The sequence below is a fragment of the Hypomesus transpacificus genome, chromosome 17 (assembly GCF_021917145.1).
Source record: "Hypomesus transpacificus isolate Combined female chromosome 17, fHypTra1, whole genome shotgun sequence".
NCBI lineage: Eukaryota > Metazoa > Chordata > Actinopteri > Osmeriformes > Osmeridae > Hypomesus > Hypomesus transpacificus.
In genome coordinates, this window is record NC_061076.1 from 6,426,770 (window position 1) to 6,444,367 (window position 17,598).

A 17,598-nucleotide genomic window follows, 5' to 3' on the forward strand; every position below is an offset into this window, starting at 1 on the left:
TGAATTTAGTTTTGTCTTTGGCAAATTCTGAGGGCAAATGAGAAGAATCATCGTATCAATAATTTGCACGACTCTTCACCCAGAGCACAGTAGGCTACATGACTGGGTTCTATACCACTGGAACATCTGTAATGTGGGAAACAAGAACAACCTACTGCCTGCTCTAGAAAGATACATTGACATTTTTTTATTTCGATAAATGCTTGTGAGATGGGAAAGTGTCTGTGTAGACAACCCTTAGGTTGATCTTGTGATAAAGAAAGAAGGCAGTGTTTGTTGTAGAAAACAGTAACGTTAAAGACCCTGTAAAGTCATTTATACCGTACTTTAGTATATCTGTTAATAAACAATAGTTTATTGTCTCGTATTTCATTACACTGTACTGTTGCATGTTCCACTTCTCAACGAGCTAGCGCTGGTTATTGCATCGTTCCACTTCCCTATTGTCATTATTAGCTACATTGTTCACACTTGTGTTATCTTCGGGTCATTGTGACTCGGCTCAGTCTATCTGGTCTGGGTCTTCTGGCTTCAATGGCTCTGTATTCGAACTGTGCAAAATGACTATAAAGTTGCATCTAATCTAACCCTTGTGCTGCCTTCGGTTCACAACGACCCATCGTTGTGCTGCGACAACTTTACCCAATACAAAAACAAATAAAAAGCATTTTCTTTTTACCTTCGCACTTCGTGTGAGACAATGCTGACGGTTAAAAGAAAAAGCTTCACTTTATTTTAATATTAGTTAAAATTGTTGCAACATGTGGGGGGGGGGTCACAATGACTGAAAGGTAACAATGACCCGAAGATAACACAAGGGCTAATATGACAAATTTAATAATTATTTTGTTGTTGTTTTTTTTAAACCTACTACAATCATCACAAAAGATAAGAATTCCATTGGGATTTAAAGGATTGTCACAGATACTGATTTTCTTGGATCAACAGGTTGAGTGACCTCATCTCAGGATCAGAACATTCCACCAATTAAACAAGTGAACTCTTTTCTATTCTCCTCGGATCTATACCACATATTAGTAATCAGCATGTGTCCCTCCTATGCAATGGATCTAATTTGCATAATACGTGCACACTCATAGAAACCTCAATGGACTCAACTCAAGAATATGTGTTTTTGTTAGAATAGAATATATTTGTTAAAAACGTTTGTATTTATGACATAACCGGCAAAGATATATATTATTTAGCAATAACTTTACAGGGCCTTCAATGTTCCCATCGTGGAAGACATCTCAATAAAAAACACCCTCATCTCTCTACAGATGCTGTCCTGTTTTTTATTACTAATCTAGGCTACTATTTCTATCAGTTGAAACATTGGTGTTGGTTAAACCCATGCTTATAGGCATAACTCTTTCCACAATCTACACAGCTGTATGGCTTCTCCCCTGTGTGACTTCTGATGTGTACATTCAAAGAGCTTTTCTGGGAGAAACTTTTTCCACACTCCATACAGCTGTATGGCTTTTCTCCTGAATGGGTGCGCTGATGCAGTTTCAGATACGTTTTCTGAGCGAACCTCTTGCCACAAACTGTGCAGCAGAAAGGCTTCTCTCCAGAGTGACGCCGGATGTGGACTTTCAAGTAGCTCATGTAACTAAAGCTCTTCCCACAAAACAAGCAGTCAAACTGCTTCTGGTCCTTTCCTGGTCTGTGATAGTGTGTCGGTTTTCTTGCAGTATCTATATTCATATTACCTGGGAAGTCTATGTCCTCCCCAGTAATAGGGTCTGCTACTGTGTCTATATGAGTAGCTAGAGATGGTTCTTCTATTAGGTTTTCCATAGACGTGGACGCTGCGCCTTGTTCCTGTCGGATGTCAGTAGGCATTGGAAATGGGTTGATGCCACTTTCATAGAGATGAAGATCTTCAATTGCTCCCACTGCCATGCCATCCACAGCTGATACACACCCTGTCCATTTTTAAAGGAAAGAGCGTGAAATACATTGCAAGTCCAAAACGCAACTTTTTAATGACTCAACCATAACAATCAGCCTACCTTCTCTGTCCTCTGCAAGTCCCTTCTGCTGTTGGCCCGTTGGTCTGTCCTCGAACATCTCCTCTTTGACAAAGATCAGTTCAGGCTCGTTGTCGATCAAGTTTATTGCCTAAAAGGACAGCAAGGTATTGTGTTAACTCGCAATTTTCAATGCTACTATGAGATCACAAAACCAAGCATTAACTTACCTGGGTTACATCTGTCAAGCTGTTGGATGCCACCGTCTCTTGTTGAGGAGGTTTGCCTTCTTTCCATAGGTTCATACACCAGTCTTTTCCAAACACACCATCTATGGCAACTGGCGCCTCTGTGAAATGAAAACACCGATCAGTATCATTATTCAAGGAACGTTGACATTTTTGATAGCTAAACTAGATCATTTACCCCGGTGGAGAGGGTTAAATTCATCAGATGCCCGAATCCCACTCGGACCGGTTGCCTTATGGTGTGTGTTCCTCGAAGCCCTTAATTCAATCTCGAGTAAATAGCATTTTTTCTTCAGTGCCTCAATCTCATTCTTGTGCTGAAAGACTTCAGAATGCATCGCAGCGGAACACTCATCGGCCACTTTTCCAATTTCAGCAACCGCAGCTTTGGTTAGTTTATCCATAATTACTGCTAATTGAGCCTGAAAAATTCCACGATTAACCATGGTATTCATTTTTTTATATACCGGTATATAGTTAGTAGCATTAACTGGTTACTGGCAACCGGCTGAGGAGAACTGTACCTTTTTCCAAACATCAAGGACAGTTACACGATTTATACCGATGTGCCGCCGGCCCTTTTGCGGGTCGCAGTAGTAGTATGTGTGCTTAACTTCTTCCTCGCCGGTTAAGAGCCTCGGCGTTCACCGGCATCCAAAACGTGTTTCTAACGTTGTGAGGATTGTGGGAACTGCCTTTTAAAGAGACAAACACCCAAACTTCAGCCGTACCAGAGCCTGTTTAAGGAGAGACTGTCCACTCCCAAGCCCCATTGTACCGAATTGTGTTGCAGTTACACCAGAGTTCCACTGGGGGTGGTCGCGGTCGAGTGCAAAATGAATGGGAGTCTAAGGAGCTAAATGACTAAATGTGTCTTTTTCGCCTGATTGTCGATGAGAAATCTCAGATTTGATTGTAGTTTGTACATGTTAAACATGGATAGAAATTTGAATGAACGAGTACTTGTCTTTTTGATTTATATTTCTTAAAAGGTGAGTCGCTGTTGCCCATAACAAACTAGCATTCTGCTAATGTATGCTGATTGGTTATTGAAGGACTGACCACGACCAGAGATCCCCCTTGATGGCATCCAAAGCGGAACCAGAGCCTGTTTAAGGATATTAGACATATTAGACTATATTAGACATTCTCTGGCGGAACCAAAATGTCAGAGCATTAGCAACATTTCACAGCATTAGCAAGCCAAAACTCTTTCTGGCATGTGTATTTGACAGGGAGAGCCTAACTTGTCAGCTGTGCTTCGAGAGATAAAAGGAAGTGACCAGAGCTTGCCTAAAGCAGTATCTCTGGTCTTATGAAGTGTATGACGTCATTGACACTTTAAAAGGCTTTTTAAGACAAAAAGCGACTTCTAACACCCAGCAGTGTGTATATTTTTGCCTCCCCTTTCAACATTCAAATTACTAGACAAAAAATTAAATCATGAGAAAAGTGGATTTTGATTTATATGTTCCATAGATTCCATTCATTCTGCACTGGACCGTTAGCGCTCTCATATGGAACTAGGGTGGAACTGCAACCAGTTTAAAACCCGGACGTTTCCCAAGTTTCCCGAGAGTGGGAGTTCTCCCCTATTAAACATTCACTGGCCGTACTGACAATAGACATAATAAATCATTCTTTATTATGTCTATGGTACTGACTGTGTGGTACGTTTAATGCAATTCCTGACAGGAATTTTCTGTGTGCCAGTGTTTTTGACTCATTGAAATGTCTGAATGCTTAAAAAAATAAATGTATACGATTAAAACGTTTTTGACCGTTCGTAAAAGCCTACAAACTTAAATAAGAGAAAAGCTCAACTTTTGTGTCCACACTGATGACCAATCAGAGGACAAATGTTTCCGAACTCATGCGCATACTGCACAGACATTTGCAACACGCTGCTTACACCCACCCTGTGTGAGTACAAATAGGCCTATACCAGAGAATGTCTAATATGGGCCTTAATCTGCTTATACCCTGTATATTAGAACATAGCATCATTCGCTCGCTCGCCCCAAAATAAAACGCTTTCCTGTGAAAAGGTTTGGGTGGGGGATTTTTTTTCCAGAAAGGGCTTCTACTAACGCTCGAAGATAGATCGTCTACGCGATGAACACAATTTTTTATACATTTGATCATGATAGGTAGTCTACTATGAACAGAAGTGCGATTCTTCAAATGGAGCAGCAGTTCAATTGTGTGCTGGTTTATATTACTATTTGGTCTGCGATGATAAATTGGCAGGGTGACCCCATAGATTGGCACTGTCAATCAAAAATCTATTGAACCTATACACCACAATGCTGTATGGAGCCCATCACTCGGTTGAATTTTAGACCATGCTAGCCTATAACTTTCAGGCAAGGTACAGAGAAGAAATTCAAGTGACCTGTGGAGAAATCATGGAACCTTAATGAAAAAATTATAAATATATATTTTTTAATAAAAACAAGTCACAACAAATATAGGAAAACAGGTTAATTTCCTATCCTGTCAACCGGTATAATTTGCCTCTATCCATCCTTACTGATGCAATAAGGAATGTACCATCATAATTGTGATCGTTGGTAGTACTGTTTCTGTTGATATAAAAATGTATAATACTATGACTTGCCTTATTGGTCACTACAAATAGCTGAGGAAAAAAACATGATTGATGCAAGCATTTACTTAACAGTTAGCGACAACACCACAAATAAATGTCACTAAATAGCGGCCACTACTGTTGGACAGAGCCAAATGTTCGTAAGTGTCAAGCTGTGTAGAATCAAGCTGTTCATTTAATGTCAAAGCGCATGTATGGAAAGGTGTTTTGTGAGGTTACAATTTTTGGTAAACCCCTTTCCACACTGTGAACAAATGAAAGGCTTTTCTCCTGTGTGAGTGCGTTGATGCATGTCTAGAGTACATTTCTGTATGAAGCCCTTCCCACACACAAGACAGCGATACGGCTTCTCTCCAGTGTGCGTACGCTGGTGTGTATAAAGATGACCTTTCTGTGCGTACCGCTTCCCACAAAGAGTGCATCTATAGGGTTTCTCTCCTGTATGACTTCGCTGATGGATTTCAAGCTGACTAAAACATCGGAAGCTTTTGCCACACTGCATGCAGCCAAATCTTTTTTGGATTTGAGGGGTTCTCAAATTGTTCATCTTCATGTTCTTTGCCATACTGAAACTTTGTGGGACAGCATGTCTGCCACAACTTTTTCCTGTCATCGGAATTGTATCTAAGTGTGTATCTGTGAGGTTTGTGTTTGGGTTCCTTAAGCATGTTGAGGAAAACCACGTGTCCAAAGTCTCTGGTCCTGCTGTTGAAGAGGACTGAGTGCTCTGGTCTACAAGGTTCCCAGCAGGCACATACACTTCAACCAGGTTGTCTTTAAAAAGCTGATGCTCATCTGGACATTTCTTAGCAACTGCAGGAAGAGAAATAGTGCCTGTTAAGAAAACATAAGTTCATGTATTATTATTATTATTATTATGTATAAATATTATTCTACATTTTGCTTTGATAAGCAAATTATAGAATGCTGCACAACATTGCCCTTACTTCATACTTGTAATAGCAGGCTAGTTATTTGACTTAGGCCTATATAATGCCCTTGCCAAAGATCTACTGTACACCTGGCCAAGCCTGGATTTATTCAATTTAACTACATTGACACTCACTCTTTTCGCTTTGCAAATTTGTCTCACAGTTTCCTATATCGACCTCTGACGGCTCTTTTTTTATCACGGTCAACTCTGGCTGGACTGTCGTTGAGTATGAGGGCAGCTGTGGAGAAAAACATGTTTTAGAATTGCACCATTTGTTAACATACTATATTGCTTAACATACTATATTACTACATACTATATACTATATCACAGTTCAGAACTCACTTCACCAAAAGTTAAGTCAGCATCTGGAACGAAAGTGTTGTCAGAGGGAGAACAACCTCTTTCCGTCGAATTATCTCTAAGATATAAGAACAGCCTATATTAGACAGGGTAGGCTATGTCATCATTTTCATTCTTAACTCATGACACGGATTTAGCTTCGCTAACCTTTTAATTGCAGGACTCGTCCATCCATAGTTATTCTCAGAACCAACGTTCAATCTAGTTGGTGTTTTTGCATGTTTGTCTGCAACATCTTTTTGCTCTTGTGCGGACCAAAGCAATTTTTCCATCAGCTGCAATTTGTCTGTAAGCGATGTAATTTCATTCCGGCCTCGAGTTATTTCGAGCTTCAATACCTTTGATTCGATCTCGACCAGTTTGCTAATTTCTAACACAGCTGTTTTTGATAAAGAATCCATGATGGAAAGGAGCTGTGATTGAAATGAAAAAATTGAAGACATTTTCCTAATGACTTTTTCTGTATTCTGTGGAGTGTATTTTAGCTTCTCAAAATAATGACGTACAGATATCGTTGCCAGAAGCGACAAATAGATACGATAATGTTATCATCTGAGTGCCCTGACTTCTTCTTTTTGTTCTTCTTCTTTAGATTGCCCCGACTAGAGTAGGCGAAAACTGCACATTAAAACACATGGTTTCCTTCTACAGGATGGAAGGTAAATTACAACGTTTGCCGTGAGGACAAAATACTACAATGACCATAATGCAATAAAAGAAAAGTTTCAGGAAGTGAAACGGATTATTTGCCGACAGTAATCCTGAAACACGATTCAAGGTAAACCCCACTCATAACGTCTTTCTTACCGAAAGAAAAAGGAAGAACTTTTTGCATCACATGCATTCAACGTCTGAATAATCTGTATTCATTATTGGGTGATTCGTTTCTCTCGTCTTTCAGACTGTAGCTAGGCAGGCATCATTTACAGAAGATAGCACGAAACCCAGGTTAGCTGTATAATTTGTGAAATACAAACTATTTAGTAGCTTATAAACGTATTCAATCAGACAAGTATGCATTGTTTGATTAACTTGCAACGCATTGTCAAGGGGATAATATCTGCAATGTCATTGTGAATTGCAAAACAATGTGGCAATGAACACTTCCCTGCCAATACAAGTGTACAGAATGAGCAGTGCTCACACCCTTCAACAGCAGGCTGTCCACCTTAACGTTACCTCTAACCCAAACTTTACCTCCTTTCTGTCAGAGAAATGCCAGGAAGAAGAGTTGTGTCCTTCCCTTCATCGGTAGAGCTTGGCCCAGTGCTGGCTCATCTAGTGGCCTGTCGGGCTGACAAGGCCATCTCGTCTCATGGGCGATTCTCCCTGGGTCTCTCTGGGGGCAGCCTGGTGTCCATGCTCGGCAAGGAGCTGCCTGCTCTGCCCCAACTAGACTGCAGCAAATGGGTTGTAGGCTTCTGTGACGAGAGGCTGGTACCATTTGATGATCCAGAGAGCACCTATGGACTATACAAGGTATTGTAAGAAGTAGGGTAAGATAGACACATACACTTGGCCATATTTTCAAACCACCACCGGGTAGACATTTTCACTTTTCTCCACACAGAATCAGCTGTTCTCCAAGGTCAATATCCCTGATAGTGGGGTCTTGGCCATCAATCCATCTTTACCAGTTGAGGAATGTGCTGAAGACTACACCCGCAAGCTGAAGGAGGTAGACACAGTCATTTTCCTTTGAACATCAGCCTAAATGTACACATCAAAAGAAGTACGTTAATATATAACATAGTATAGTAATATTGTCATTACATGGGTGAAAGAGGGTTGTATGTAAGGTGTTTGTTTTGGATGTGTAGACCTTCCCACAGGAGGATATTCCCATGTTTGACATGCTGCTGCTAGGAATGGGCCCTGATGGACACACCTGCTCGCTCTTTCCCGACCACCCTCTCCTGGAGGTGAGGCAAAACCATTCAAACTGCTCTAGATTGGATGACATTCAGTACAACTGAAGAACAGATACATGGGTAGACAGGTTTATCATCATATCTTTGGTTTTGATTTATACTGTCTCATCTGTGTATGAAAAGAGAAATGTAATTAGCTGAGGCGTTCCATCATCTGGTCACAATTAAGGCTTTTTAGATGTATCCCTATCTGTTGGAGGCCTTTTATAATTGCTGCTCTTTTGAAATGCATAACTTCAAAAGAGCAATTATTCGTAATGGAGAGGAAAGCCTCAACATAATGTACATATTCATCGCAGCCACTCCTCAGAATCATGAGCCAAATTAGACACATGTTAAAACCGTGCAGTTAGATTATCTCCACAAACTCATTTAGATTTGGAGCCATACTCTTTGCTGTGGTTCTTGAAATGTTCTTTCACACAAGTATACACTATGTTGATCGTATTATTTAAGACATCATACCATGATTGTGTGGTTCATCCATGTGTTTACTCTGAACTTCGTTATATGTCCATGTCAATCAAGTTCATCCCTAGTGTACTGTATTTGACTGTCTGTCTTGTGGTGCTCTCGTTGCTACTCTCGGGTGGCTCTGTGTACTTATTTGATGGTTGACATGGGTTTGTGTCTACCAATTCTCTGAGGAAACTGAGAAGATTGTGGCTCCCATCAGCGACTCGCCCAAGCCGCCACCGCAGCGTGTGACCATGACTCTTCCTGTGGTGAACTCGGCTCGCTGTGTGGTCTTTGTGTCAACAGGGGGCAGCAAAGCAACTGTTTTAAAGGTACAGTGTACAGTGTCCATTTATCAGTAGACTGTTAAGAGTATGTATAAAGACCTACAACTTTGACTCACTTAAAATGACAGAGTGTTTGCGTACAATTTAATAGATGTAAGTATATGAAAAGTACATGTTTTCCCATTCAACATTATTTCTCTCTTTCACAGCAAGTGCTAGAGGCTGGGGAAGGCCCAGCTCTTCCTGCAGCTCTGGTTGTTCCCACCCACGGTGAGCTGCTCTGGCTTATAGATGACCCAGCAGCTGCCTCCCTCACTGTCCAGGTAGAGAGACCAGGACCAGGGGCAAAACTCTAACAACTGCCTTTCAACGTGACAGTAGAGTACCCATCATTCCATCATTCCAGTATAATTTCCACTTGAAGAACGGATATGAGTATGGATATAGATTACAAGCAAAATGTAGTCAGCACTGTTCTAGGGAAAATACGAGGATTGAAAGTATTTCCTCTCAGAACCTTTGAAAGCATTATATTAAGGTTGGTTTTGTAGGCCTACTTAACTGCTCTAATGACAAGTGTATAGTAAGGTTGCTTGTACTTCCATGAAATACACAAGTAGACCTCTATGTACCCTGTTAGGGAATGTTGTGATGTCTTACGTGAAGAAGTTGTATTGCGAAGGTAACATCATAGTTTTGTCTCCACTGATTTAACTTTGTGTGGCTACTGTAAAGCTGGAACAGGTTTTAATTATGTTATACAGGTTTAATTGCAGGTTTATGAACAATGAACAACTATTGTATGCAAATTGAGGAAATTACTAATAAAAAATTATATTAAAACATGTAAATGTGGGTGTGGTCATGAAAGCTACCCAATATGGAATGTAGGATATGCATCCCAAACTTGTAGCAAATCCTTCCTGCTACATCAGCACTGCAGTGAAGTCCGTCCCCTTTAATTTTTTAGAGACACATCCCCTTTAAAACACGACTTTGCAGTGTTGTCACAGTGGTGCTAAATTCACTGGCGAATTGTTGAGAAAGGACTTCAATATACGCATATAGATTCTATTGCTTTAATTATCGTGTTGCTTTTTTATGTTTGGTTTGTAAGGCGCTTTACATACTGCCTGATTGTCCTTAGCAATGCACCGCTTCATCTCACTGCTGCCCACCCTCCTAACTCTCCTCTCCGGACCAGCCCAAGGATATTTTCCAGAAGAGCGTTGGAGCCCCGAATCCCCCCTTCTCGCCCCGCGTGTACTGATTGCTCTCATCTGCCGAAACTCAGAACATTCTTTGCCTTATTTCCTTGGAACTATTGAACGACTAAATTACCCGAAAGACCGCATTGCACTATGGTAAGTCATCGGCACAATCGTCATTCACGATCCACAGCCAGGTCAAAAATCAGCAATGCGATTGGAGATTATTTAGCTGGACAATCTAGTTAACGTTATAACGGTATTAGTGTAGCTCACATACTCAGATTATGATTTGATCACTTGATGCGACAGGATGCAGCTAACCTGTGACCATTTAGGCAATGGTAAGTAGATCTACATCAAGTTATCATCAGGTCTGTCAATACTTTGCTGTTGTATTGTATAACTTTGTGTAATGATAGTTATTTATTTACCTGTTGTCACCCCAGAACCTCCTCAATAAATCACCCGGCCGTATTACACACACCTCAGTGATGTCAGTGAAGGGTTATCGGATGGATGGCTGTGGATAACAGAAGCTCCTTCTGAATGGTGGAGCTGGAGTCGAATTGACGTGTAAAATATGGACGGCGGAATAAAGTCACTGATGAGTGTATAGGGCGTTTTAAAGAGGGGTCGCTGCCGAACTGTATCCAAGACAGTTGTAGCTAAGTGCCTGTGTGGGGCCCTGCATTCTGTAGCAAACTTAGCACGTCCTCTCCCCTTCTCCTTTACCTTAAGGATGGACTAGAATGGGAAGTGAAAAGAGTTTAGGCTGTATAAACATCTGTCTGACACTAGCAGGCTGAAAGGTTTGGGGTATAGGGGGAGGGGGTTTCACTATTCACATCCAAACAACATGCTCAAACAGTCACCCTATTCTAGCTAGCAGCCGTCTGGCGGAGACAGGAATGTTCTTCCAGAATATTCTTCACTCACCTATTCAATGAATGGACTGCAGTGTGTAGAGGGTTGCACACTAAGTGTGGTTGTGTGGACACACTGTAGATGGGAAAATACATTCAAGTATGCCTTTACTGGTTAATGTCTCTTGCTCATTTAAAAAAAGGCAGCGTTACAAATGTGTATCTGGTTTGTTTGGTCATGTCTTATAAGCAAATAAAGCCACATCTGGCTTTTTCTAAACTAGTATAAACAGTTTATATCCTCTTGTTGTAAATTGAAAGCTCTTCTTGAACCATTAGCCTAGGAGTACATCCATGATTGTGGTCTCTTTTGAAAGGTGACATTTTAAAATTATTTCACCCGTTGTCAGGACCCCTGTAAGTCCTACTGCTTCTGAGTAATAGAAGCTTGAACACAATGAAATTGAACGCTTGGACTTGAATACACGTGCCTGAAGAGGCCTAGAGGTCTGGCTTGGATCGCTAAGAGGATATTCATGTCACCGAGTTGCTTTGGCACACCGCTTTAACCAGGTACGCCTACGAAAATCTCTTTGATGGCATGGGTGAGTGGTATCCATACTGGCATCCATAGTGAGTTTAACTCCTGGAGTCGGTGTGGTGTGCATCCATCTGCAACCTATAAGACAGCAAGACACACGAAGAAACACGCCCAGTACAAGTAACATCTACTACGATAAGACACACCCACTTCATAGTAACCCACTGCCTGGTTTAAACCCAATTTCAAAAGGGTAAGAGTTAGGGACATCTCATGTGGGTCTTTAGTTTGAATTTAGAAAAAGACCAGACACGCCTCCTTCTACAAGGACACCCTTACACCCCTACACGTTCTGCCCCTGTCTTGTAGTTCGCAGACAGACCCCTTCTCAGTTTGGGGTGGGGGCTGAGTTTCACAGAGTTGAATTGCTCCTCAGTATGAATAGGCCTACCACGCACCCGTGTCATCGAAGAGCTAGCTTCCTGGTGGCGTAGCAGTTTAAAGCTGTGTTTATGCAACCGACAGTACAATTAAGGTTTCTGCAGCTTCTTTCCACACGTGTCTTTACACAGCTGTAGCTAGGCTCCAGCGTGTCTCCCCATCCCGTTGTTTCCAGTGAAGAGCAGAACACAGACGTTCAGAGGGGGGGGGGGGGACATATGCTCCGAGTCAGTGTAATCCAGCGTTCTAACAGATGCGAGTCGAGCGGAATGTTGACCATGCCTGGAGAGCAGCGGAACGATTGAATCCGTGGCACATCAGCAGCGAGCGTTGCCATCCCGAGTTTGGCGACGAGGAGTTTTTTCTCCGACAGCTGACGGTGAAGAGAGAAGCGGTTTAGCAGGGAGCTGCAGTGTTCTCACAAGCCACTGTGACATCAGCACCGCTTGGCCTGACAACCACCTGGCTGCCTGCCATCAGCTGAGAGCTACGAAGCATTGTTAATGGAACTAAGACCGGAGACCGTGTTCAACTGAGCTATACGGTTCAGGAGTAAATGGCCCTAGGTCTTGTCGTGTTGTAACAGGAACACCATAGCATAGCGTCTCAGCACAGGCAGGCTCACAAAGACTCACTGCGCACACGAGATCTTAGATGGAACATAGATAGAACCAGCAGGATAGTGTCAGGCATGCAAGCGAGTACACACACATACACATTTGTCTTGCGTTTGTACTTCTAAAACTCCTTAGCCGTGGACGTGCATGTATCCTGTGTTCGGCCTTGGTTGATTGGGATGTTTTTGATTCAGCGGAGAATGTCATCAGGATATTTTAACTTAGCACCTGAAGACCTCTGTTTATCCTTTTAGAGTTAGTTCACACAGTCACAGACAATAGGCCTTAGAGAAGGACGTACTGTAATGCAATTTGAGCCCTGGTATTGTCTTTTGGTATTCTCTGCCACACCATAACCCACAACCACTTCAAAGGCTATGTTTTTTTGTGTGTGTATTTGATTTACTGATAATACATCCTGTGGTTTGTTCCTGTGTTTTTAAGGGTTGCGACCGACCACAATGTGGACAACACTACTGCCATTCTTCGGGACTGGCTCATCAAAGTACAAAACCTGTACCACTATGTGGAATGGAGGCCACAGGAGGATCCTGTGTGAGTTTCTCTCATATTGCGAGGGCTTGTGTGTTTTTCTACGAACAACGTGTATGTGGTCAGATGGCTGAGCGGTTTGGGAGTTGGGCTATTAATCAGAAGGTTGTTGGTTCGATTCCCCGGCTGTGCAAATGATGTTGTGTCCTTGGGCAAGGCACTTAACCCTACTTGCCTCGGGGAGAATGTCCCTGTACTTACTGTAAGTCGCTCTGGATAAGATCGTCTGCTAAATGTAAATGCACTCGATATAGGCCCCGCTGACCTCCTCCACTTTGTTCTTGTCAGAGGATACGAGGACGAGGACAGTCCCAAACAGTGGACGAACCTGCGCTACGCCCATGTTATGAAGCTCCGACAGGCAGCGCTGGAGTCTGCCCGTGAGATGTGGGCGGACTACTTCCTGGTGTGTTCACGTGAGCCCGCCCTCCCCAGGGACAAACAGGAAAACAACAACATATTCACAAAAGAGCAGGAGGGAATTGGAAACTGACCGTGTAATCATGCCTTTCAGTCTCACTTCTGGTTCAGAGGGGGCTAATCTAGATCATTCAGGCTTTATGTTGACGAGCAGACAGGACCGTCCATCTTGTCATTTGAAGCAGTACAGATCCGTGGTCTGCGTTATTTGTCTCCAGCCTAACATGGTCCACATTGTCCATGAACCTCATTGTATAATTATGATACAGAGTAAACACAGCTGAGGTCATGTCGTTCTTGAAAGGCTGTTATCTACAGTGATGTTGGCCAAGGCTGCCTCCTTCTCCAGACACTGATTCTGTTGGCTGTAATCAGAATGGGGACACCGATTGTTTTGGTTGTCACTCGAGAACGGTAACGCCGCACAAAGCTCTGAAAATAGGTTACCTATTATCTTCACTGTAATGCATCTCCCCCTTTTCACTCACTTCAATCCCACCTTCGTCCCACTCATTCCACCGTGATTCCAGGCTGTGGATTGCGATAACCTCCTGACCAACCCCAATGTCTTGTGGAAGCTCATCGGTGAAAACAAGACCATTGTGGCTCCCATGCTCGAGTCCCGCGCCGCATATTCCAACTTCTGGTGTGGGATGACGTCCCAGGTACTGTGCGTTTGTAGATTCTGGTGTTTCCATTGCGAGTGTGCATGGGAGAGAGCTTGCTTGATAGACCAAATGGAAAGACCTTGATCGGTTGTGTTGTGCGTTGTGTCTTTCAGGGTTACTACAAGCGCACTCCTGCCTACATACCCATACGAAAGCAGGTGCGAAAGGGTTGCTTTGCTGTGCCCATGGTCCACTCCATGTTCCTTGTAGACCTGAGGAAGGAGGCTTCCAGGCAACTGGCTTTCCACCCACCACATCCAGATTACAGCTGGGCCTTCGATGACATTATTGTATTTGCCTTCTCTGCTCGCATGGCAGGTACCTGACTGTATAATGCTGTGCATGGAGGGGAGTATGGGAAACAGTAGTAGCATATCCAAATGGGAGTTTTTTTACACTGTAACTGTCTTGTTTCTTTACACACTTTCCCTCCACTTTTCTCCTCAGATGTACAAATGTTTGTATGCAACAGTGAAACCTATGGGTACTTCCCAGTGCCTTTGCGGTCCCACAACTCCTTGAAGGACGAAGCTGACAGTTTTCTGCATTCCTTGTTGGAAGTTAATGGTATGCAAGAAAAACACTGCGCAAGGAAGGACTGAAGGAACTGAAGCCTTTCTTTTGCATGCTTTTGAACTCTTCTCTGTTTTCTTTTCTTTCAGAGTGCATGTTGACAGTTGCATGCTTCCATTCTTGTAAAACCCCTCTAACTTCCCTCTTACTATAGTGCGAAACCCCCCAATGATGCCTTCCGTATACATACCTGCCCCTAGACGACAACCAGACAAACTTGGCTTTGATGAAGTGAGTAATGTGGGCGCCTTTCAAGATGGTGGTTGCAAAAAGGGTTCTTACCCATCTTACATTTGGTGCTAATGTCTCCCTCTGCTGTTAGGTAATGTGGCATTGCATGTGTTGACTCACTGGCTTGTGTGTGCAGGTGTTTATGATAAACTTGCAGCGAAGAACTGACCGCAGGGATCGCATGTTAAGTACACTGTATGAGCAGGAGATCGCCTGCAAGGTTATCGCAGCTGTGGACGGCACGTAAGTAAAGCCCCTGTGTCTGGGCAAGTCAGACGTCAGTACATTTACAATGCTTCATTGCACGCACACACACACACACACACAGACAGACAGGCGATAGACAGACACACAGACAGACATTCTCAAAGCACATTCTCAAAGCACCTTTTTTGACTGTCTCTCGTGCAATTTCAGAGCAATGAACGTCAGCGAGGTTAACGACCTGGGCATCCACATGCTCCCAGGCTACAGCGATCCCTACCATGGGCGCCCTCTGACCAAGGGAGAGCTGGGATGCTTCCTCTCCCATCACAACATCTGGAAAGAGGTGAGCTGCCAGGTTTAGGCTCTCGGCTCACCTTGAGGAGATGGAGTCATAGAGCTGTTGTGGATGAACTCCAGAGTTTACGGATGTCTGAGACGTTGATGAGGGTCTTGTTTGTGCTCAGATTGTGGAGCGGGGTTTGAAGACCTCCTTGGTGATTGAAGATGATCTGCGCTTTGAGGTGTTCTTTAAGCGTCGCTTGCAGAACCTGATGATGGAAGTGGCCAGCCAGAATCTGGACTGGGACCTCATGTAAGATTTTTTTCTCTCTCTATCTCTATCCTTTACAGTATCTTGCTGAGCACAACCATTGCCTTTACAACTTTAAAAAGATGTATTTGAGATGTGTTTTCCCATCTCTTCTAGTTATATTGGACGGAAGAGAATGCAGGTTGAACACCCAGAGAAATCTGTGCCCAATATCCATAACCTGGTAGAGGCAGACTACTCCTATTGGACGCTGGGATATATGATGTCATTACAAGGCGCTCAGAAGCTCCTGAAAGCAGAGCCTTTAAAGAGGATGCTGCCAGTGGATGAGTTCCTCCCAGTCATGTATAATAAACATCCTGTGTAAGTTTCTTCTTCTGCTTGATTAAAGTGCCCCGACTTCCTGTCTGTCCCTTCAGATGCTGCTTCTCCCAAAGCCATCCAGTGACCCCCTTGTATCTCCTGTCTTTTCTCCAGCTCAGACTACATGGAGCAGTTTGAGACCCGGGACCTGAAGGCTTTCTCGGCAGAACCTCTGCTGGTGTTCCCGACCCATTACACGGGTGACGCGGGCTATATTAGCGACACGGAGACCTCCACCGTGTGGGACAATGAGAAGGTCCGTACGGACTGGGACAGGGGCCGCTCAGGGAAGACCCAGGAGCAGGCAGAGATCAGCACGGAAGCCCAGAACTCTGATGTCCTCCAGTCTACGCTGGACAGCACAGCAAGGGACGAGCTATGAGAGAAAGATCAGTCCAGGAGCCTCGCAGAACCAGAAGACTGTTACTGAACCAGCTTCATTTCCCCCCCCTCACTCTGCTGCTTAATTGCAGGGTTGTTGGTAATTCATTTGTCTGAAAGAAGCCGTTGTAAAAGGGATCAGTTGCAACTTAATTTGAATTTAATTTTTTACACCTACTGGTTCAAGTCCCCCTGCTCTTGTGCAGTTATGTGAGTTTACCGTTACATTTCAGTGTCTTGATCGAATGTTACATTACCATGTCTTTGATTGGCCAATGAACTGCAATCACGTTTCTTGAATTTCTTCAATGTCACCAGTGCCTTACTCATTGTACATTTTAAAATATGTGTGTTCTTATATTGTATGCTGGTTGGACCTGGAAAGAGATGCAATCAGCTTGCTTTTGATTTCTTGAAGCTTAAATCTTTCTCTCTTTTTAAAAAAACCAAGTGTGTGTGCTTGAGTATTTTGCATGGAAATGCTTAAAAAGCTGCTTTCTGTGTTTTTAGTATATTTCACCAGAAAAAAAGGAGTGCACCTTAAAGCATTTAACTACAAGACATGTAGATTAATATGAAGCAGTAGTAATTAAAGCTTAGTTCTGGGCCACCTGTCAACCCCTTCAGAATTGAGTTACGGTACTACTCGATATAACACATTCCTTGATTCCCCTGAAACCTCTGCCTGTTTGTTTTCAGGCCAAGCCCACCGTCAGAACGGCTGCTAGGGTTATAGGCGAGACCAACCACCGTAAACGCCTCACACTTTGTGGTTAGGAAGGCATATGATTTGCAAAGGCAATAAAATTCCCACAAAGATTCCACCGAGCCACATCCAAACTCTGTCGGTCAGTTCTCCATAGAGTGGGTTGAGTGTAAAACAGAGCTCTTTGGGTGTGAACTACTTGATAAAAGCCTGTACAAAATATAAGATGCTTTGCTTTTCATCCGGGTTATTTATTCTTGGGACGTACTTGTCTCTGGAACCATAGGACCTCCAGCATTGTAGACTTTAATGCGGTTTAAGTTGGGTAATAACACTTTGAGGGTAGCGTTTGTAGTTGACTTCAGATTATCACACAAAATCCTCATTAACCTGTCCTGGTACCAAAGAATAAAATGTTTTAGGTCTGAGTTGTGTCTTGAAGTTTCTTCTAAAGAGTGATAATGT

At 43.1% G+C, this 17,598-nt stretch overlaps 4 protein-coding genes across 7 annotated transcripts; 2 read left to right on the forward strand and 2 right to left on the reverse strand.

Annotated features, from left to right (window-relative positions):
- Positions 1 to 335: 335 nt before the first annotated feature.
- LOC124480008 (zinc finger protein 569-like) lies at positions 336 to 2,797 on the reverse strand. The gene is made up of 4 exons (XM_047039026.1): positions 2,406 to 2,797; positions 2,210 to 2,328; positions 2,022 to 2,130; positions 336 to 1,934 (listed from the first exon to the last, which is right to left on the reverse strand). The coding sequence occupies exons 1-4, from the start codon at positions 2,680 to 2,682 to the stop codon at positions 1,327 to 1,329; spliced, it is 1,113 nt and encodes a 370-aa protein (XP_046894982.1). The 5' UTR covers positions 2,683 to 2,797; the 3' UTR covers positions 336 to 1,326.
- Positions 2,798 to 4,655: 1,858 nt separating this feature from the next.
- Positions 4,656 to 7,420, reverse strand: LOC124480007 (zinc finger protein 300-like). 3 transcript variants are annotated; one of them, XM_047039025.1, is made up of 4 exons: positions 6,283 to 6,753; positions 6,118 to 6,193; positions 5,905 to 6,010; positions 4,656 to 5,651 (listed from the first exon to the last, which is right to left on the reverse strand). In XM_047039025.1, exons 1-4 carry the CDS (start codon positions 6,576 to 6,578, stop codon positions 5,020 to 5,022), a joined length of 1,110 nt encoding a protein of 369 aa, XP_046894981.1. In that variant the 5' UTR covers positions 6,579 to 6,753; the 3' UTR covers positions 4,656 to 5,019. The 3 variants fall into 3 exon arrangements, 2 of the variants coding, with proteins under 2 accessions (XP_046894981.1, XP_046894980.1); XM_047039024.1 differs by having other exon boundaries at positions 4,656 to 5,672; XR_006957498.1 differs by lacking the exon at positions 6,283 to 6,753 and adding an exon at positions 7,333 to 7,420 and having other exon boundaries at positions 5,315 to 5,672.
- On the forward strand, positions 6,852 to 9,652 carry pgls (6-phosphogluconolactonase). Of its 2 annotated transcripts, XM_047039028.1 has the most exons (7): positions 6,873 to 6,913; positions 7,037 to 7,083; positions 7,347 to 7,614; positions 7,706 to 7,813; positions 7,956 to 8,057; positions 8,714 to 8,854; positions 9,019 to 9,652. In XM_047039028.1, exons 3-7 carry the CDS (start codon positions 7,351 to 7,353, stop codon positions 9,163 to 9,165), a joined length of 762 nt encoding a protein of 253 aa, XP_046894984.1. In that variant the 5' UTR covers positions 6,873 to 6,913; positions 7,037 to 7,083; positions 7,347 to 7,350; the 3' UTR covers positions 9,166 to 9,652. The 2 variants fall into 2 exon arrangements, with proteins under 2 accessions (XP_046894983.1, XP_046894984.1); XM_047039027.1 differs by lacking the exon at positions 7,037 to 7,083 and having other exon boundaries at positions 6,852 to 6,913.
- Positions 9,653 to 9,774: 122 nt separating this feature from the next.
- On the forward strand, positions 9,775 to 17,554 carry colgalt1a (collagen beta(1-O)galactosyltransferase 1a). Its single transcript, XM_047039020.1, has 12 exons — positions 9,775 to 10,173; positions 12,927 to 13,037; positions 13,323 to 13,440; positions 13,985 to 14,119; positions 14,236 to 14,440; positions 14,570 to 14,689; positions 14,850 to 14,926; positions 15,063 to 15,169; positions 15,344 to 15,476; positions 15,598 to 15,725; positions 15,840 to 16,046; positions 16,161 to 17,554. The coding sequence occupies exons 1-12, from the start codon at positions 9,959 to 9,961 to the stop codon at positions 16,426 to 16,428; spliced, it is 1,824 nt and encodes a 607-aa protein (XP_046894976.1). The 5' UTR covers positions 9,775 to 9,958; the 3' UTR covers positions 16,429 to 17,554.
- Positions 17,555 to 17,598: the final 44 nt, after the last annotated feature.